We start from the raw sequence: 21,818 nt of genomic DNA, 5'->3' as shown, positions 1-21,818 counted from the left end.
TAGATTAAGTCAAAATAAAAACAAAAAATAAAGAGAGTCTAGATCAACTCTATAAAAGTAAAAACGCCAAGATAGGGTTTAGAATAACCCTCGAGACAAGACAAATACATAAATCAAACACTGATATAAAGCAAGAGCACACTTATGCAGAAGCATGAAGAAAATATATTCATAGATCGCGAATTACATTCAAGACACAAAAGAACAAAAATTCATAAATTATGAAATACAATCAAAAGAAAGACTACTTAACACGGTCCTTAGATATCCTATCAAGAAGATCACGAGGATGGCCTGGGGATCCAACCCATTAACTCCGGAAAGATCGATATTGGGGTTCTGCTCCAGAAGTTTCCTCCCAATCGCAAGGCGATACTCGCTAATCAAAGCAGAATAAAAAGCCTTTGTATCAAGTAAACGGATGTGGAGTCCTTCCACCTCTGATCTTAGTTTATTCCTCTCCTCACCAACAAGAGTATTGATTCGAATAAGCTCCTCAATCTCTTGAGTCAAGTCATTAGTTTTCTTCTCGATCACTCTGACTTGACGATCATTAATCGCATCTTGCGCCTTAAGTTGCGCCAAAAGTGAATCATGCTCCTCCAAAGATGCCTTCAACTTTGCCCTCTCAGACTCGAAAGTTGCCAAAAGATAAGATAGACGCTCGACCTCCTCCTCAGCACACTGACGGCGGTCGTTCAACACCAAAACAGATTGAAGAGCCTATGACACGAAAAATAGATTAGTAAGGAAATAACAAACTCAACAAACATTATATTCAATAAAGAAAACACCAACTCACAGAGAAACCATGAAAACAAGCTAGATCGGAGAGTTCCTGCCCCGGCCTAGAACAGAACCATGTGATATCATCAGGAATCGCCAAAGTCCGGATGTATTCCGCCAACACTCTAGGGTTCAGCAAACTAGCTGGATCATGACCTTCAACCCATTGCACCAAATTTGGAGCAGATGAAGAGCTTCCAGGAAGACTCTCCCTCGATGGAGAATCATCACTAACTCGACGTCTCTTTCTAGACGGAGAATCCATATTTCGACCCAAGGAAATCTCTTCCGGATCAACAACAACCAACCCACCTGAATTCACATCCTCGACTCCCCCCGAGACGGAAAATGGTGCTAGAGGGGGAGGTAGAGATGAAACAGCCTCATCACCTGCCAGTTCAACCACACCATCATCATCTATAATAATAGCACCATCGCCCGCAGGCAATGCTGTCTCGGCGGGAACAATAGGCGCCCCAACAGGGATTACATCAACATCGATACCGCCAGGAATAATGTTAGCAATGTGAGCTTCAGGACCGCCCATCGGAACACCCAAATCTACTTGAAATCCGGAAAGGAAATCGTCTGAAGAAGAAGACATCCTACAAAAAAAACATCAAGAGAACAAACAAATTAATATACCTTGAAGAAAGGAGTAGCAAAGATCCGCCAGGCCTCGAGGAGGATCCTCCAAAGGAAACCATCGATGCCGAAGATGACTATTAACCAAAACATCCAAGATAGGACGCTGAAGAACACTATAGAATGATATATCAAAAGCAAGTGTCGACTCAGACAAACTTAAAGGAGACGGACAGCTCCGGACTTGATGAGAAGAAAAAACGTCCGAAAAATGAAGAAAAGTAAAGTTATGATAAATAATAAAGAAACGCCTTCGCCAGCGACTGGTCAGGCAAGGAAGATAAATACGAGATCGCCCTTCTCTACCAAGGGCGAAAACGAAACAACCATCGCATTTCCTAAAGTCTACAAAATAATACAACACGTTAAGAGAAGGGGCATAACCCCGAAGCCTACACGCCTCCGAAAAGGCAAGCACTACTTTAATCGTGCCAGGATAAAGTTGTCCCAGAGCAACCTTTAAATCCCTGCACACTTCTACTAAAAACGAATCTAAGGGAAACCTAAGACCAGCAGTGAACTGCTCTTCAAAAAGAACCACCCTACAGGATGAGCCCAGAGAATCGGAGGCAGCCATATTGGCACCAGGTAATATCACCCTATAATCAGAAGGAAAGCTATACTTAAAGTAAATATCTAAGACTTCACTCCTACGAAGCCTTGATCTGGTAATAGCCATAGTAGCGCATGCATCTTCCACTCGACTAAGAGGCATCCTAGAACAGGAAATCACAAATATAAATACGAAGTGAAGATCAAACAGGAAATATATCGAAGAACATATTGAAGAACACCAAGAACAGAAAAGCATTTTCCAGAACAACGATCGTGAAAAACAAGTGAGAGGGAAAAGAAGAAATACAAAGAGATTAAATATGAAGAGTTTCGAACATTTACCAAATCACTAAATGCCGACACGTGGCAACACAAAAAATCTTACCAGAGAAGAAACGTTACCCACCAATAAATGAAACGACTCGCCCAGAATACAAAGCGACTCGCCCGTGATATAAAAAGACTCAGCTCCAAAAGAGCTAAAATCTACTAAGACATGAATACCAATTACTTCAGCTCACTTGCAGGGGGGCTAATGATGGATACCGAATCCTACAATAAATAGAATGGAGCCGAGTCACAGGAGATCCACTCTCGGGTGATACCGGACTCCCCACGAAGGTCTGAATATATGAAGGAGATACCGAATCCCTTGAGATTCGGTAATGCGCCAACAAAGACCGAATCCCATAGGATCCGCCTAAAGCGCGTTAAATCCGACGGGTAGACTGCCAAGACTGGAAGTATTCTCTTATTCGGATACAAACACCGAATATGGAAGGATAAGCTATACCTTAGGAAGATAACACTATTTAGGAAGACGTTCCTAAATAGGACTCTTATCAGATTAAGGTAGATCTCGACAAATCAGGAGAATCCCTACCATATAGCTGAATCCCTACAAAGTAGGATTCACTTACCTATTACGACTCTACAAGGTATATTCGACTACTATAAAAGGAGTATGAGATATGCCTAGAATCACCATTACATTCATATACTCAAAACGCTGCTCAAAACTCTAAACTGACTTTAGCATCGGAGAGTTAATCGGACAACCACCGTCCGGTTAGCTTCTACCTTGTTTTGCAGGTCTTACTCACCGGCTCAGAAGGCAGACTCCATCATTAACTATCACTAGTTTTATATTTGACTATTTTTTTTAATTTTATTAAATTATTTATTATTAGAGATAAATCTAAAAAAATAGTAATTAATATTTTTTTAAAACTCTAATTTGATTCCTCCCACAAGCGCTCCCCCTCCCCAATTATCAAAAAAAAAAAAAATTCAAAAGCGACAAATGGACGATTTGTGCATATCAAATCTTCAACTCAAGATTTTTTAGAATATTCTTTGATAAAATATGGTGAATTCAAATCGGAGTCGATTTCCCTAATGGCCCACATAACCGAATTAGCATAAAGTTGAGAAACCTAAACCGGAGGCAGGTCAACCGGGAAAAGAGAAAAACGCGGTGAGCGTTTTATCCCCATTCAAAAGAAAAACGACAATGCTAAATGCTAAGAAACGTATTGCTTATTTCCGAGAAATTACACTCCCCAATTTTCCTTCTTCTTTTACTATAAATTCAATTACACTGTTTTTCACTTGTAACCTCAAACAGGTGAGCTCTGCAATTTTTGTTAATTTAGTTTTCAATTCGCACTACAATTAGGGTTTTATTGTTGACTGATCAACTATTTGTTACGTCGACATGTAGCTTTAATTTTGTATATAAACAAAGAATTTGCTTCTTGTTTATTTCTTGCGTGCTGCTATATTGCTGTTTTACAAAAATATATTAAAAAAAGGTATTTATTGTTCTCTTTTCTTTGTAATTGTAACCTTAAAATTAGCTTAGTTTTTGTCTGAACGTTTATCTGTCATTGTTGGTTATATAGCTGTTATTTGGTTTATATAGTGATTGTCATGCCATCTTGATTTTGAATTTATCAAATTTGCAGTCAATGGTTGATTGTTATGCATTTGTTTAAACATTTTTTCAGATCATTTCTTGGAATATTTATTGGTTATTCTTTTGCCAATCTGGTTGCTTGTTTTGACTACTAATTGCTAGCTGTTAACTGGCCAAGGTCTTATGTCTTTTTTTTTTCATTTCTTTTCTGCTTTAAAAGGTTTATTTTTGATAATTAATCTTACCCAATAGACTTTGCAATCAGGTACTAATCTTAAGTAAGTTTTCTTAGAGTTGCTCGGAAACAATTTGCGCCTTCTTATTTTCTATATTTTTTAGTTACTGTGTTGTTAATTATGTTGGTTAATTGTGATATTCAATTATTGATCATAACCAAGTAACTGGACTTGATGATGAGAATAGCCTAGTTAGGAACTATGTTTTTTGTTTATATTTGACATGTTGATTTCTAATTGTCTGAATATGGAAATACCGCATAATCAATCTCTACAATCACAGATCATTGTACTTGTAGACTGTAGTTATCCCGTTTGATTAGTTTAGTCACATTTCTTCTGTGAAATCTTGCTGGGAAATCTTTTCTTGAGACCTTTTGCCTTTTGATTATTTGAAAACATGTGGAAATTGCGTTCGTATGTTGGTCCTCTGCACTCCGGATACATGCTACTTTAGTTCATCCTTTTAGGTTACTGTATTATGTTCATATCTTGCTGTACTATGTGATGGGGGAATAACTTCAATGAAAGATATTATTCTCTGGATCTTATAACTGATTTATTGTAGTTTTTTCTGAGCAGAAATGGGACAAACTCTGGGTTGTATTCAAGTGGACCAGTCAACAGTTGCTATTAAGGAAACCTTTGGGAAATTTGATGACGTGCTTGAACCTGGTTGTCATTGCTTGCCTTGGTGTTTTGGGAGCCAGTTAGCTGGTCACCTCTCTTTGCGTGTGCAGCAGCTTGATGTCCGGTGTGAAACCAAAACTAAGGTCGGTTTGCTAACATTATTACTCTAGAAAATTACCAAGAACCTTTTTGGAATTGATCATTGCTTGTTATGGGGTACTAATGCAAGACAAGAAGCGTTTAATTTAGCATGTATCAAGAATTAGGACCGCAAATTTATTGATTTTACGTTTATGATACCATGAATTTATACAGAAACCAAAGTGCAAATATTAGCTCCTCTGATTCATGTTTCGCTGCTCAGGATAATGTGTTTGTTACTGTGGTTGCGTCTGTTCAATACCGAGCACTGGCAGAAAAGGCGCAAGATGCCTTTTATAAGCTCAGCAATACGAGAGCCCAGATTCAAGCCTATGTATTTGATGGTATGATAATTTGATTACCTTGAGATGAGATATTAATATTTTAGCTGTTCAATTGACTGCTCTAATTCCTCTTCTCCCCTCTTAGACATTAAGATTTAGACTTGTAGCTAATCTAACTTGTTTATTATATTAACAGCATAATAATAATCTCTCAATATAGCTAAGTACATAGTTTAACCACATTATGGTATTGAAATGGTATGTCTTTCTTTTACACTATGAGAATCACTTCTTAAATACTCAGTGTTTCATAATCATGATATTGTCTGGTGGAATTAGCAATAAGAGACTATTGTTTTAAGTGCTTATCTACTATCCAATGTATGGATTTTCATATTTTGCCTAACATAAAAGTATTCTACCAAAAAATGGAATTTTAGTGAGAAAATCACTCATTAAGCAATATAGGAATCTTAACTCCCTTTTTTGTTGGAACTAGAGGAATGAAAAGGGTTGACAATGCTTAAGGTTCTTCAAGTTCTTTTCTCATAAATTGTTGGGGATGGATATTTTTTGTCCTAGAGTGGTAAAATTTTGGCAGACATGTTGGTGGAACCCTTTTTTATTTCCTTGATTTGAGTTCTTTTATTTTGGCCACTGGTTTGTGTTTTTTGAAGCTTACATTACATACAGAAACTCATGTTGCACCTTGCTTCTTTAGTTATTAGGGCTTGTGTTCCAAAGCTGGAGTTGGATGCAACCTTTGAACAGAAGAATGACATAGCAAAAGCTGTGGAAAATGAGCTTGAAAAGGTACTTTCCAAATGCTTATTTTAATTTAAAATTAATTTAAACTCAAATTGTATTTTGTCTAATTTCTTATATAATTGCGGTAATGTAGGCCATGTCACATTACGGATTTGAGATAGTTCAGACTCTGATAGTGGATATTGAGCCCGATGAGCATGTGAAGAGGGCAATGAATGAGATTAATGCAGGTAAAATCATTGTCCTCTGGTTTGCTTTTCTTAGACTGTTTATATCTCTGAGTTTTGGCATTGAATGTGATTATTCATGCATCTGATGTTTATCAAGAAAATTTATCAAGTTTCTATTCTCGACCTTTGTGCTACAGAGGGCTGAGTGTATTCTTGCCATGGTAAAATCAGTAATTAGAATATTTGGTTATGTCCCTTCTGTTTTACACCCGGTTCATTTGGGGGTTATTGTGCCTCATTGGGCACTGTGACCCAGCCGATATTTTGTGTCTGATAAAAAAATTATTCCGTCCTTCAACTTGGCACAAAAGACCCAGCCGATATTTTGTGTCTGATAGAATCTAAATGTATAAATTAAGTTTTTAATGGGTTAAATAAATAACTTTTAAAGATGAATAAAATATAAAACAATGGATATGGAGAAATGAGGATGAATAGTTAAAACTTCATTATTGAAGTTTCATTATCCAATCTCCATAATGGAGTTAAATTTGGAGTTGGGTTGGAGACTTAGTTATTTCAAATGGTGGGGTATTACTACAGTTTGAAGTTAGGTTGGAGATGGGCATAGTATAGTTGATAATGTTGGATCTAATTATTTTGAGTTTTGAGTGGACAGCTGCTAGAATGAGGTTGGCCGCCAGCGAAAAAGCTGAAGCGGAGAAGATATTGCAAATAAAGCGAGCAGAAGGAGATGCAGAATCAAAATATCTTGCAGGGCTTGGTATCGCTAGGCAACGGCAAGCGATTGTGGATGGACTGAGAGACAGTGTGCTAGCTTTCTCTGTGAATGTTCCAGGGACCACGTCGAAGGATGTGATGGATATGGTTCTGGTGACTCAATACTTTGATACCATGAAGGAAATTGGTGCATCCTCAAAATCCAACTCCATTTTCATTCCGCATGGACCTGGTGCTGTCAAAGATATTGCCACACAGATCAGGGATGGTCTGCTTCAGGGCAACTCTGCTCAGTAGAATCTTACAGTTTGGTAGTATTTCTTCAAGATTTTCTATGTATAGCACGACAGTACTGTGTGGGATAGCGTTTTCCGACGGTTTAAGTTAAAGATTATGGTGCATTTGTAAGTAAATGATGATACTGCATTTCTTCTGCTGCTAGGTTTATATTATTTGGTGTTCATAGAATATATGATCAACTTCTAATTATCTTTTGAGAAGGTTAAATTATTATTTAAATTCAAGGATTTGCACTTCTTATTAATTGCAAGTAAATATTTTAAATTTTATAAGTATGTTCAACTTGAAAATTCAATTTGAAAAGTTTCTTTTATAATTGTATTCTAAAACTATGAATTTCATTTGTGAAATTTAAACTTCAGCGTATCTTATTTTAAATTTTTATAGTAATTATTTTTTAAAGTCATTTTAGAATATGATTGTTGTGATTAACAAAGGACATGAATGTTTAGATTTTAAAAATAAAATTCAAATTTTAAAATATAACTAAAAGATTTGATTGAATTGACAAAAAAAATATAAAGGTTTGAATTTAAAAAAGGGCTAATCACCTCAAAAACTACCGACCTTTTTTTTCGATAACACCCCAACCTTTTAATTTCGTCAATTGCACCCTATTTCATATTTTTACGTTTCAATAGCACCCTAAAGTATTAAATTGAGCTCTTTTCATTTGGATAAAGTTCAAAATAAATCCTTCATATTTTTAAAAAACTCTAAATATCATATGATGTTTTACATTATACGTACAAACCCTCTTCTCTATAACAAAAAATAAATAAATTAATAATAAAAAATAAATAAATCTGTTCGAACGCCGCCGCTCTCCGTCACCGGTCTTCCATGGAAAACGAGCTGTGCGTCTTCCATGGGGAAGACCAGCGAATCTTCGCTGGTCTTCCATAGGCAAGATGGGGAAGACGATCTGGTCTTCCCCAAGGAAGAGCAGGCTGGTCTTCCATGGAAGACGAGCTGTTCGTCTTCCATGGAAAACCAACAGCTTGTCTCTGGTGGAAACCGGAGAGCGGCGGATGGCAGGGATGGTGGATTCCGTTTTATCTATTTATTTAATTGTGAATTAAATAATTAATTATATATGTATTTAATTAATTTTTTTATTTAGAATTTATTTGAAAGTTGTTTAAGTTAAAGAATTTATTCCAATTTTTTCAAGTAGGAAGAGGTATAAAATGATCCTTAAATTTGATTGTTTTATAAAATTTAATCCTTATAATAGTAAAATCATCTATTTTTTCTAAATTAGGGTGCTATTGAAACGTAAAAATACGAAATAGAATGCAATTGACGAAATTACAAGGTCAAGGTGTTATTGAAAAAAATATGAAAGGTTAGTTTTCGAGGTGATTAGCCTTTACAAAAGTGATTTTACAATGTTCTAGAATTATGTTATTAACTGTTTCATGACGCTGAAAAATGAACTTCATCAAGCTACAGCCTCAGCGCCCTCAACTAATATTCATAAAAATAAACTAACAAGAATCTCGAAATTTTAAATTCTAGCTGTACATGATTGTAAATAGGAAGCAAAATGCAATTTAAAATGATAGACCAACTCATCCATAAGCAATTATGAAGCTTACATAATAGATTGGAAATTTCACCGCAGCTCCAAAGGTTTTCCACTTAAATGCATTTATAAGGTCAAATCACAATCAAATTTTCTAACCACAAGTGATCAGCATGTCAAACCCTCAACCAACCGGAGACTCAAACCAACAATCGTGAAGTTCGAAAACAACAATCATCAGCATCGAGAAACAAATTTCATGTGCAGTATATTTGATAAAGACAATGTATTCCCTCCACTTAGGAGGATGCAAAATTTAAAGAACTATAGATGGTTCCTTGCACCAACTACAATTATTCTACAGCTCTTAAGCACCAAAGTACCAGGACCAAGTCAGAATGCAGAATTATACGGAATATTCATTCAAAAGAAAACGACAGACCCATTTTTCCTCATATTATTTGCTCTCCTCAATCTCCAAAATCCAGGAACCCAAAAATAAACTTTTGCTTAGCCTATGGCTTGAGGGCCAAGGCCAGGCCAATCTTGGCACTCTTTTCAATTGCTCTCGTGTCTACTTCTCCAGAGATGGTGAACAGAGACTTAGGACGCCACTCATGCTGGATGAGAGCACTTGCTTTGCCATAGTTGTTCACCCGTGCCTTCACTGTAGTCAAGGGGTCAAGTGCATGTTGTGTGCCCATAGTCAGTGTGTTCTCATTGCTTGAGAAACTATGAGTCAGCTCGGCACCAACAGCTGTATTGGTCAGTGGGCTCACAGTGTGGTAGTAGGCCGCATTAAGACTGTCCCCTTTGTCATTCCTGTAATCAAATCACGAGAGACTCACTTGAAACGCACTGAAAAGATGAATTGGTAACATATGTATTCTTAAATTTATTATTTCCTACATCAAGAAAGATAAGTACTGCTAATCCAGAATTCACTAATCCATGTACAACACTTCAGCAAGTTATTGACACAACACACATCATCCCTATGACTAGTGCATGGTCTAATTTTACATAACTTGCTGGCTTTCATCTACTTGTTTTGCAGCAGGAACTACTTACAATGTCAAGGAAGCAATGAGGTCAGCATTGGTGTAACTTAATCCAGCATTTAACTTGGTAAAGTTACCACTGGCAGTGTCAAACGAGAGATCAGTCCCAAGAGAAACAGTGTTGCTCCCAACAACACCTGCGAAGTTGACAATAGGATTTGCAGTCAATCCAATGCTAGTGCTTATCCCAGCATATTCGTGTTGGTATTGGAGTTCAACCTATTAAAACAGTCACGTGTCAGACCATATAGATTGGAATTGGCAACATATTACGAATTATGACATACGCAGCAATGAAACATGAAAAATCAGGAAACTATCTTCAAATCTAATCCAAAATTTAAAAATGGAATCACAGAAAGAGCATATCTGGACACTGTTATGATACAAGCAGATATTTAATATAAATCCCCTTGTCAGGCAACATGTCTAGAAGATCATGGAAATGCTAAACAAAGAAAAAGGCAACTAACCTTGCCAGATCTTTGATCAGGAACTTTGAAGCTGACGATCGTCTTGAGTCCAGGAGCAGGCTCATCAACGGTGATGGTTGTCAAAAACTACATATAAAAATAATACCATTAGCGGAGGACTCAACACATCATATGAAAAAAAATCTAGAAACAATTATCAAACAGAAGATACTGCATGACATCCAAATTCAAATAACTCAAATAAATAACTCCCATTAAGGTTGACACAGACATTACAATTATCATTGACTGTTCTATGTCCCAAATGAAAAATGTCAGTGATGGAGCACTTTAAACCTTAATAATGTGAACTTGTACGTCTAAGTAAAATTATTAAAAATAAAACAAAGAAAAGAAGGAAGCATGTAAATCTTTAATGAAAAAGACGCAATCCCGTTAAAACCACAACACAACATCCATTTATGCTTGTATCACAACTATCGGCATTACAAGCCACAAATACTTTTACAAGTTTGTAGAAACCGCAACAGGAGTCATAATTACATAATAACCATAAATCGCATGACAAAGGATCATCAGACACTAAAATAATCACGAGTGTAGTCTCTATACAAACATGTGAACCTATGATTAAGAATACCAATTAACATAGTAAGACAATCGGGTCAACTAAAGTAAGTATTAGATAGAAAAGAGTATTTTGGTGAGTGAAAACTTACATTGGAGTTGGTATCAACTTTAAGATCGGTAGTGATATTCTTGTTCTTGAATTGACTGCTTACATCGGCCAAAAACGACTCACCCTTCTTAGTCCCAGTTGAAGTGATTGCCTGAACCAAAATTCGAAAATAAAATTAACAAAACAATCAAAGACTAAGTTTATTGCAGAAACAAAATGTAACACCTCTAAAAACCTAAAGCGGATAGATAATGGAGAATTTGAAATGATTAAACAATTCATAACCCATAGCCTATGTTTGGCTCATGGAACGAAATAGCTATTCCAGCCATTCTTTAGTTTTTTGAGAAGAGTATTTATTCCACAAAATCATGAAATAACAATTTCATAGAATATCTATTCTATGAATTAGTCATTCTATACGGAATAGCTATTCCTTTCCACGGCTATCTATGAACCAAATACAGCCATAAAGAAAATTGATACACATCCAAAATGAATTTATTTTAAATTTGTAAAATAAAAACTAACTCAAAAGTACTATTTTCTTTTTCTTTTCATTTTCATTTGCTTAGCAATAAAAAAAAAAGTTGGAAAAATAATGAAGACAGAAGAACACTCACGACTCCATCTGAGGTGTAGGTGGTGATGGTGAATTTGTGGTCGCTCTGGTAATCCTTGTACAAAAGATCTAAAAATCAAAATTAGAAAAATTAGAAATGAAAATTAATAAAAAAAATGAATTTTTGTTCGGTTATGTAATTACCTCTGGCTTTCTTGCCGATATCAGAGTAGAGACCGGGGCCTTTTCCCATGATTGCTTGTTTGTTTCCCGAGAAAAGGGCAAAGGAAAATTAAGCAAAATTTTCTCTGCTTGTGGAGGAGAAATGGAATAGTTTTCTACTCTCTGATTTTGTATTTAATTGCCAGAAAGAACCCTAATGTTTAGTGTTTCTTTGCTGTGTTCTAGAGGTGTCATCTGCACCGTTCGATCTTTAGTGGGAGAGATATTGTGATGCATTGGCCGTTGATTTCGACTTCAGAAATTGTGCAGTCAGTAGGCTGTTCTGGCCTTGAGAATCGGGACAGGGTGTGCTTAGCATATTCGCCTTTGCATTTCTTTTCTTTTATTATTTTGTTTTTAATTTAATAATAAAAAAAGAGTTCCATTATAATATTTGACGTAATAAAATTAAAATTTGGCATTCGAATATTAGATGACGATTGATAGAATTAAAAATTACGTACTAATGTTGAATAAAATAAATTTATTTGCTAATTGCAATTTTTAAAATTTATAAAAAATAATTAAACTTACATATATTAAATTTTTGAATATTAAATTTTAAAAAAATTATTAAATTTAAATTATATATTATATATTATTTAAATCTTTAAAATAAAACAACTAGCATTTAAATAAATTATTGATGGAAACCGAATTTTAAAATAATATAATGACTGAATCATATAAGATTAGCCCACTGAAACCAATCCTAAGACTCGTCCAAACAAACTGTGACTGACTCCCAAGAGGCTCGCCCACTGATGGCGTTCTGGGAAGGCTTGCCTAAGTATGAGAGTGATCAAATCTCATAGGATTCGGCAAGATTCAGTAATCATATCTAACGCGAGAGTGATCAAATCCAATAGGATCTAGCAAAATTCAATAATCAAAACTAACATGACTCATCAAAAATTTGGATTTTAAATAAAATTCAACTAATGATACCGACAAAATAGAAGATGCTAAAACACACAAATTTTCTAGAATCTCATAGATATTTTTCTATTTGGAAGCCTATTCTTATTTAGGAGTTTAATACTATTTAGGTTTCTTCCTAAATAGAAATATTCCTGAATAATTTTTCCATTTGTACTCTTTTATCAAATAGAAATCCTTATCCTACTTGTATTTTACAAGGGATTCCTCTTTACTTTATAAAAGGACTTGAGGTATGCCTACAAACAGTAAAATTACAATGTACACATAATACTCCATGAAGCTCATTTACTGACATAAGCATCGGAGAACTAATTGGATAACCACCGTCCTATCAACTATCTACCTTGTTTTGCAGATCAAATTCCAGTTGTGAAACACAGACTCAATCAATTGGCGCTATCTGTGGAAAAAACTTGACAAAATTTCAAATTGAAAAAGCTTTTTTAAACTCAGACAAATTCTATTAAAGGATAAATTCCAAAGGAACTGACCCAAAGAACAAACAACCAACGAATCCAAAAAATATGGAAGTCACACCACCTCATGCCCTGGATATCGGAGAAAACACCTCTAATGTCAGCGGAGCAACCTCAACTACAGTAGGAAGCTCAGGCTTTAATCCTCTTAATTCAACGCCTGAGTACCAAACGCAACAGATAAATGGATCTAATTCCATCGTCTTCTCTTCCCTAGAAGGAACAACGGAACCAACTCCTACGGTGATTTTCCGAGAAATATACCATTAGATGCTAGAAACATTTTTAGGCCAACTTGGACAAAATCGCAGAAGAATTGAGAAAAATCGGAAATGCGCATGTGGAGAGCATCAACTTCTAAAAGGATTGAATTTTTGACCCCTCCTCCTAATCGCCATAGGAAAAATGGGGAAATTGGGGGAAGAAACCTAGAAATTCGAGAAAAAAACAGATTGAACTAATGAAGAAGGGAGAATCCAAAAAGTCAGACAAAACATTGCCAAGAATAATGGAGGCGGTGGAGGGAATTCGGGGAACTAAGAAAACACCATACACAGTGGCGAAGAGCGAAACGACGCAAGAAGCAGACAAAATCCAAACAGAAATGGGCAAGGAGAAGATAAATAAACTCCGGCAATAAGCAAAAGGCCGGGAAAAGGATCGGAAAAGGGGCCCCAAAAGGCCAAATCAAAAATGATAAAAAAACCAAGAGGAAGACGAGGACGAATCTTCCGAGTCTCCACATTGGAGTAAACCACAAATGTGGCGGAAGAGGTCCTAGAAGAAAAAATTCCCGGAGCAATAAAAAAATAAAGTCCAAGAAGCTTGATTTAGATGACCTATGGCTGAAGGGTTCGTCTCTGTCAGCCGAAATAATGGAGGAAACAATTCCTCACAAGATAAAATTACAATTTCTGCCAACGTTCAATAGCGAAGGAGATCCAAGAGACCACGCATCATTTTGATGCAACAATGGGACTGTTCAATGTGATTGATGTCATCCTATGTCGAGTCTTTCCCACCATACTTATCGGAACAGCTCAAAGATGGTTCAACATGTTGAAACCTCGATACATCAAGAATTACACAGGACCAATATACCTTCCAAGACCACTACGAGCATATTGAGATCATGCATCAAAGAGGAGGGACAACTGTAAGAAGCTACATAGAAAAATTCAACAAGGAAGTACGTAATGAAATTGACAATTTCAACATCGACATGGCAACTGAAGCCCTTAGAGAAGGAACTTGATTTGGAAAGCTAGTAGACAAATTACTATGTTGTTAAAATTCAGATTGAATTTACTAATATAACTAAAAGTTTACCAATTTTATGCATAAGTTGGTCTTGCTGTCAAAATTACTTACAATAACCTTGGATGAAAGAGGAATGATAGAAATGATTTTGAAGAAGAGGAAGGGAAGAAGGTCGCCTGTTTTGCGATGCGTGAAGTAGGATGCATGCTGGATTCAGGTCATATTTACGACTGATAGAAAAATCTTGGTTATAAAATTAGTGTATTTCCTGTGGTTTTCTAGTGTAATTTTGGTATTTTTCTAGTATAGTAGCAACAAAAAGATATGAGGGTTTTCTCCATTTTTCTTTGATTAAAAACCTAAGTTTCTAATTATATATATCTTTTGTAGTATTAGTTTTCCATTAAAAATCTAAATTTTCACTTATAAGGTTTTACTTTGTTATATAATTAGCGGAAAAAAAATTGATTTTGGTTATGGATTGAAATATATGAGATTGATTTTTGTCTTTTGGATATTTTTAATCTATTTTCAGTGTGTTTTTGATGTATTTTCAATTAACCAATTCACTCATTCTTACTTACATTACATGACATATTGTAAAACAATAAATAGATTAGTATTTCAGATAAAAAATGCTTAACCAATCATTTAAAATGAAACGATATTAAAATAAACAGTTTAAATCTTCTAATCTTAATTTCTATTAGAAACCCACAGAGTATAGTGCTGAGGAAGGAAATGGCAGATAGGAACTCTTTTTGGGTCAACTTTATAAACTTAGAAAGCTAAATGCTTAGGATTCGAAGCTCATGTATTTAGAGCATGATAAAATGATCTAATATTTTTGGAGTTGGGAGATTTTTTGATAGAGCAACTAAAGTTGTCTCTGTGGAGTATATATTGTATCTTTTCATGTTTGTTTTTTTTAATTTGAATATAGCAGAATGATGATGTATTGCCGGATGAATTGTTTTTTATCGGCCAACCGTATATTTGGGTCCTTGCACTTGTCCTTTTTTTCTAATTTGGGTCCATGTACTATAAAACCTCCATAATAAATCTCTGCACTATCCTAAATGACCATTGTAAGTCCCTTTGTTACCTTCCGTAGGGTCGTGCATTGCACGCACTGTGAAATGTGAATGGTTGGTAAATAAATAGTTGATTAAAAATAATTTATTAAATCAACATTAATTTCTTTAATTAAATTAAAATTAATTATTTAATTAAATCCTAAATTTCTATCGCACCCATCACAACACCGCCTCTGCCACATCCATCACAGCCCTACCTCCGCCATCACATTAATCCCATCACAACTCCACCACCGCAGATCTTAATTCCCACCACATGAACTAACATTTGAATCCACTACAGCCATTACCAACAATGAAGGACAAAAAACAAAAAAAATGAAAAATAAACAGTTGTTGCTATTTAAGAACAGACTGGCGGCGACGATAAAGAAGACTCATTGTTGACGACAAAGCAGAAGAACTCCGCTGCTGACGTCGAAGAAGAAGACCGTTTTTGACGAAGAAGAGGAAGACTCGTTGCTGATGAAGCTCTACTACAGCTGTTGAAGGAGAGCTTTGTCTCCGTCGAAGAAGAACCACTTCTTGCAGACGAAGAAGATCAACTTGCTGCTAGTCGGTGACAAGATGGGCGGTCGGCGATGGAAGATACCAGTGACCAAAGTTGATCGATGGAGGCGACGATTAGAAAGGGTAGGGCAGTGTGATGGGTTTAAGGAGTGGCAGCAGAATTAGAGTTTAGGAGTAATGATTTTTAGGGTTTGGTTTCAGGGGTATTTTGGGGTTTATGGGTTCAAAAATGGTTTTAGGGGTATTCAATGGCAAAGGAATAATGTCTGTTTATATTCCATTAACTCGCACTGACATAGGGACTTAGAATTGATGTTTTCGATAGTGCAAGATTTTACTATGGAGGTTTTATAGTACAGAAATCCAAGTTGGCATAGAGGACAAGTGTAGGGACCAAATATGCGTTTGATCTTTTTTATCTGTTTTTTTTTTTCAAAAGCTAAATAAATCTTTATTAATGTGAAATATTGGATAATTATTTCAATAATTTATTTATTAGAAACCCTATTTCTTTTTTAATCCTTCTACTAATATCTAAATTATTTTAGATTAGTTAGGATTCAAGTCAAATCCGTGCTAGTATTTTCACTGTATTTTAAGTGTATTTTCAGCTGTATTTTAATGTATTTTTTCTTACATGATATTTACACATCTATTAAAATAACTATTATTGGATTTATTAATTATATGTAGTTTTTTTATGTTTTTAGTATATTTTTAGCGTATTCTTGGTATATTTTTGTTTCCTGAAGCAAACCGGAAGTAAACTAACTAAGAAGTTTACTCAAAATAAAGCTAAAATACACTTAAAATACACCAAAGATTTTTTAGTGTTATTATAATTGATGGATACTGGATCCTGTCTTAACTACAATGGAGCCGAGTCGCAGGAGATCCATTCTTAGACGATATCAGACTCCCGCCAGAAGGATCAAAACATATGAAACATGTGGCCGAATCCACAGGATCCGCCACGACTTATCCGACAAGAATAATGCTGAATCCCTGAGGACCTGGACAAAGCGCGTCGACCATGGGATTCAGACATATTACCAGATCTATTGAATATTCTCGAGTATCTTACCTATTTGGATACAAACTCCAATTTAGGAAGATAACCTCTAACTTAGGAAGACGAGACTATTGAGGAAGACGTTCCTAAATAGGACTCATGTCTGAATAAGGAAGATTACTCCTAATCAGGGTCAAACCCTATAAAGTAGGATTCACTTTCCTACTACGAGTCTACTAGATATGATATCATCTACAATAATTACATTCATATACTAAAAATGCTGCTCAAAGCTCTAAACTGACTTTAGCATCAGAGAGTTAATCGGACAACCACCGTCCGGTTAGCTTTTACCCTGTTTTGCATGTCTAATTCACCGGATCAGAAGGCAGACTCCATCAATTGGCGCCGTTTATGGGAAAAGCTTAACCAACTTCAAATCGAAGGAGCTTTTCTGAACTCAAAATAAATACTATTGAAGAAGATGACTTCTGACGGAATGAACCTGAAAGACAAATAGCCAATGGACCCCAAAAACACATCGGAGATCATTAACGTTACTGAAGACGGGATGCATAGCTCTGCTGGGAAGAGTAGCGCCGGAGGAACCTCGTTCTCTACTCCCCGGTACCAGACCAACCCGATGACGGGAAGCAATCTGATTTCTTTCAATTTGGGAGTTGATGAAGAACAAACGCCAAGCATGGCAGCGCAAGATCTCTATAATGAAATCCTAAAAAAGATGTTGGAATCCGTCCAAATAAACTTGGACACATTGCCAATGAAGCCAAGAGAACAAACGACAACCATGACGAAATAATTAAGATCCTAAGGAAAAATTTCAGCCCAACTTCTGCCAGACGAAGGGGCAGAACAGAAAACACAGAGCTAGGCCGTCAAGGGCCAACTAGAGGAAAAAACGAACAAAGGAGCGAAAGGAGAAACGAAGGAAGGAAGGAAGGGGAAACGAAGAGGAAGAAACCCCAGAGAACCACAAGCATAGAAGAGACGATTCCGAAGAGGAAAACTCAAGAGAAGCGCTCAGAAACGGCCAAAATCAGGACAACGCCCGAAGCGGGCTCAATTCTGAAAGAGAAGAACGAAGGGAGAAGGAAAAGGAGGATGTGCCACCGAAGAGCAAGAAACAAGACAAAGACGCAGGAAAAGCGCAGTCAAAGAAAAAACACCAGGAAGGAGGGAGAATCCTCGGAATCACCCCAGTAAAGTAAAGCTACATATGTCGTCGAGGAGGACCTGGATGAAAAGAATGCCAAGGCATTAAAAAAGCTGAAATCTAAAAAGCTTAACATAGATGACCTCAGGTTGAAGGGTTCGCCCCCTTTCAGTCGAGATAATAGAGGAAACAATCCCATATAACATGAAATTTCCAACCTTGTCAACTTTCAACGGAGAAGGAGATCCTAGGGACCATACGTCCAGATTCACCGCCACCATGGGGCTGTTAAGCGTATCAGACGCGATCCTGTGTCGAGTGTTCCCAACAACCCTCACAGGAACCGCCTAGAGATAGTACAACAAGTTCTAACTTGGGTCGATCAAGAGCTTCGCCTCATTATCAACATAATTTCTCAACAGGTACCTCACGAACATACCAGCAAAAATGTCACGACCCAAATTATTGAGCCGCGACCGGCGCTAGGGAATGGGAGTTGTAGCTCCAAAACCCGTAGCAAGCCTGAAAATACATATTAATTTTTTGCAAATCAAATTATATCTCGTATATCATAATAATATCAAAATATACACGACCCCTGTTTGAAATACATATCATAGTTAAAGCGCTTCACAAATAGAGTCTGACTATTCTAAACTACTGTGTACTTGCTAGAATGAGAACCTAGTCTCATGACTCGTACTACTTCCGAGAATTAAAAACTTCGGAAGCTTCGTTCCCCACACCGTACCTAACTCAACCTGTAAAAATTGGAGTAACAACGGGGTCAGTATAAAACTGAGTGAATACACATAATTACAAGTAATATTGCATAAAGGGGTGAAAACGTTTGAAAATCTCTTTATGAAGAAAATATTCTTTTTGGATTATACCCCTTATGATCTACTTCCAAACATACTTCGTATATACATTCATACTATTAGAGGCCATGTACGTGTCATAAACTAAACGTTTATGTTATAGACGTACTTGATATTCTTGCCTCCTTCTTATATCTCATGTACGTTTTTCTTACGTACATACTTAACATGTTTTGTTTACTGTTATAATTTTAATTGTCTTTATTCTTCTCATTAAGTTTCTCTGACTTTATCTTTCTGACATCGATAGCAAAACCAACCGATGTGTTTTTAATCATCTGACATCGATAGCCACGCCAACCGATGTGTTTTACATATCTGACATCGATAGCAAAGCCAACGGATGTGTGTTACATATCTGACATCGATAGCAAAGCCAACCGATGTGTCTTTAATCATCTGACATCGATAGCCACGCCAACCGATGTGTCTTATCTCATATCTTAATTATTGCTCTTGTTTCATATTAATTCTCGATATATACTATACTTGATTTTTATCTTTATATGAGTCCTGAGGACTATTATCGAGAATGGGTAGATACAGGTCTCGGGATACCTCTACCGAGATCAACCTTGTATCTCAGTTCTTATATTTGGTTGTGCCATCGTACAAATTCTCGTTTTACGTTTATTATTTAATTATATATTTTCCGTTATGTTGTATTGATCCTTTATGGACCATGACATGCACATTGCAATGTACAATCATACATCTATAACACACGCACGTATGGTATTCGTTATAATTAAAAGTACGTATAAGAACGTACTGTATTTCTTTGTAAACATATGAATAATAGTACATATGGGAATGTACTATACTTTTCTCGTGCATATTTGGTTCGATACCTGTATATTGCTTAACCCCTTTCCCAGTATTTTAAACATATATGTTCTTTTCATCTATTTATGTTATTCTTAAAATAACGCAGTACGGAAAGTAATCATTTTCAAAACATACATACATGTACTTTTTCAAACATATTATTAAACATATAAGTATTCATATAGTCGTCCGTATGTGAAAATACGCGACTTTATGAATATTAACGACTAATTAAAATGTACTCACAGTGACTGCTGTCCAATCTACCGCAATTCTACCAATCTACCACGCAGGTTCTATGCATTGTCCGATCTTGTAGCTATTCCAGCTCGTCGGCCTAGTATCTCGTCGGTACGTCCATTACTTATCCAAATTACCTGTACGTTTAATTCATAAACGTAAACTTAGTACTGAAATCCTAAGTTGTAAACTTAGGTTATCACGATCTTATTCTAAATACGTCTTTTAACTTTGATCGTGTTCTGACACTTAGTCGAGATACTTGTTATATCTCTTATTCATATTCCTATACGTATGATACTTTCAAACTTTAGAGTTTAGTTTCATTCCGATGAAGTTTCAAGTAGTTTTCAGGACAATGCGAAGGTGCTGCCTGCGCACTGACACTGTTTAGTAAAACGACGATCTCTCCCAGTTGAACCGTTGGATCAAGATGAAATTTGACAGAGGCGTTCCTAAGAGGCAAATCTATAAACTGACCGTTGAAATTTTGAATCTGACAAGTTTCAGGTAGTGTGCGAACGCACACAATAGGTGTGCAAACGCACACTCAATGTGTGCCAACGCACACTCAATGTGTGCGAACGCACACCCTTAACAGCCCCCGGAAAGTCGTTTTCCGGGGCTTTTAAGCCATCCCGACGTGCTATACATTCAACTATACAAAACCCGCATCTCGGTTTTCATTAAAACCCTATTATAACTTCAAAAACGTCAAATTTACGCTTAATTCCCTAACCCTTCAAAACAGCAACCTATTTCATCATTTTCACACCAATAATCAACTTCTTACCTCAGTTTAATGCTCAGAGATGATAGAGCTTCCAATTCCAAAGAGATCGCCGCTTGAATCGCTTGAATCAGACGTCGGACGGAGAAACGGCAGCGAAACGATCGTAATCGAGGATAATCCCTCAATTCTCTCGCTTGTTCTTCTCCTTCCTTCTGATTCAATCTTCTTTATATATATATATATATATATATATATATATATATATATATATATATCTTGGCTAAAATGACATTTTGATCCTTGTTCTTTTGGTTTGTTATCATTTATCCTTTAAACTTTTTTTTTTGTACGATTTAGTCCATAACTAAATCGATATATTCTTTTATTATAACTTATACGTATTATTTATATCCAATAAATAATACAAAACTCGATATTACCATTTTCCCGTCGAATCCTTCAAATTTCCATTTTCGACACAAAGTGGCTAAATTACCACTTTGGTCCCTGTACTTTATTTTAGACTTTTCTTAACATTTTTCCTTTTAATTTCAATTCTAACTTTAGAATTGATCTGTAACCTTAATTTCTTCATAAATAACTTCCTGAAACCGACCTACTAAAACTTATTTATCTAAATTTTATCTGAAAACTTTCTGATAACGCCACCCTGGCGAATCCAGACTGGACATGTTTTCCAATTTGCTAATTAATTATTTTGGGGTATTACAGAAAACGACCACCAGCATTCTGAGGTCGTGTTTTTAGGAGGAAGGAGAAACATTAAGAAGCTACATCGAGCGACAAGCTATGAAGATAGACAACTTGAATGTCGACATGGCGACTGTAGCATTACAAGAGGGAACACGATTCGACAAATTAGTGGATAAATTGTTGGTTAACAAACCCACCATTTTCTCATACCTGATGGGCATAGCCCAAAAATATTTCGATCTGGACGAAGGCCGCAGGGCCATTCGCGGAAAAGAGGCGAATGGGAAAGAA

The 21,818-nt window shown here is 36.1% G+C and overlaps 2 protein-coding genes across 2 annotated transcripts; one reads left to right on the top strand and one right to left on the bottom strand.

Annotated features, from left to right (window-relative positions):
• Positions 1–3,490: 3,490 nt before the first annotated feature.
• On the top strand, positions 3,491–7,418 carry LOC126688151 (hypersensitive-induced response protein 2). Its single transcript, XM_050382755.2, has 6 exons — positions 3,491–3,613; positions 4,723–4,913; positions 5,135–5,255; positions 5,917–6,008; positions 6,097–6,193; positions 6,813–7,418. Exons 2-6 carry the CDS (start codon positions 4,725–4,727, stop codon positions 7,169–7,171), a joined length of 858 nt encoding a protein of 285 aa, XP_050238712.1. The 5' UTR covers positions 3,491–3,613; positions 4,723–4,724; the 3' UTR covers positions 7,172–7,418.
• A 1,499-nt stretch (positions 7,419–8,917) lies between these two features.
• On the bottom strand, positions 8,918–11,814 carry LOC126687989 (mitochondrial outer membrane protein porin of 36 kDa). The gene is made up of 6 exons (XM_050382544.2): positions 11,643–11,814; positions 11,500–11,567; positions 10,917–11,027; positions 10,237–10,323; positions 9,774–9,982; positions 8,918–9,524 (listed from the first exon to the last, which is right to left on the bottom strand). Exons 1-6 carry the CDS (start codon positions 11,689–11,691, stop codon positions 9,218–9,220), a joined length of 831 nt encoding a protein of 276 aa, XP_050238501.1. The 5' UTR covers positions 11,692–11,814; the 3' UTR covers positions 8,918–9,217.
• Positions 11,815–21,818: the final 10,004 nt, after the last annotated feature.

This window comes from Mercurialis annua, linkage group LG6 (genome assembly GCF_937616625.2).
Source record: "Mercurialis annua linkage group LG6, ddMerAnnu1.2, whole genome shotgun sequence".
Taxonomy (NCBI): Eukaryota; Viridiplantae; Streptophyta; class Magnoliopsida; order Malpighiales; family Euphorbiaceae; genus Mercurialis; species Mercurialis annua.
The sequence above is the reverse complement of the archived record's forward strand: the minus strand, read 5'-3'. Positions and strand labels throughout refer to the sequence as shown.

Bases quoted from the DNA above. Each gene is read 5' to 3' on its own strand.
- LOC126688151 (XM_050382755.2), top strand. From the start codon at position 4,725: ATGGGACAAACTCTGGGTTGTATTCAAGTGGACCAGTCAACAGTTGCT. The intron at 5,256-5,916 runs GTATGATAATTT...TTGCTTCTTTAG, and splicing joins TCAAGCCTATGTATTTGATG to TTATTAGGGCTTGTGTTCCA. The intron at 6,009-6,096 runs GTACTTTCCAAA...GCGGTAATGTAG, and splicing joins TGGAAAATGAGCTTGAAAAG to GCCATGTCACATTACGGATT.
- LOC126687989 (XM_050382544.2), bottom strand. From the start codon at position 11,691: ATGGGAAAAGGCCCCGGTCTCTACTCTGATATCGGCAAGAAAGCCAGA. The intron at 11,568-11,642 runs GTAATTACATAA...TTTGATTTTTAG, and splicing joins TATCGGCAAGAAAGCCAGAG to ATCTTTTGTACAAGGATTAC. The intron at 9,525-9,773 runs GTAAGTAGTTCC...ATTTGATTACAG, and splicing joins CTCATTGCTTCCTTGACATT to GAATGACAAAGGGGACAGTC.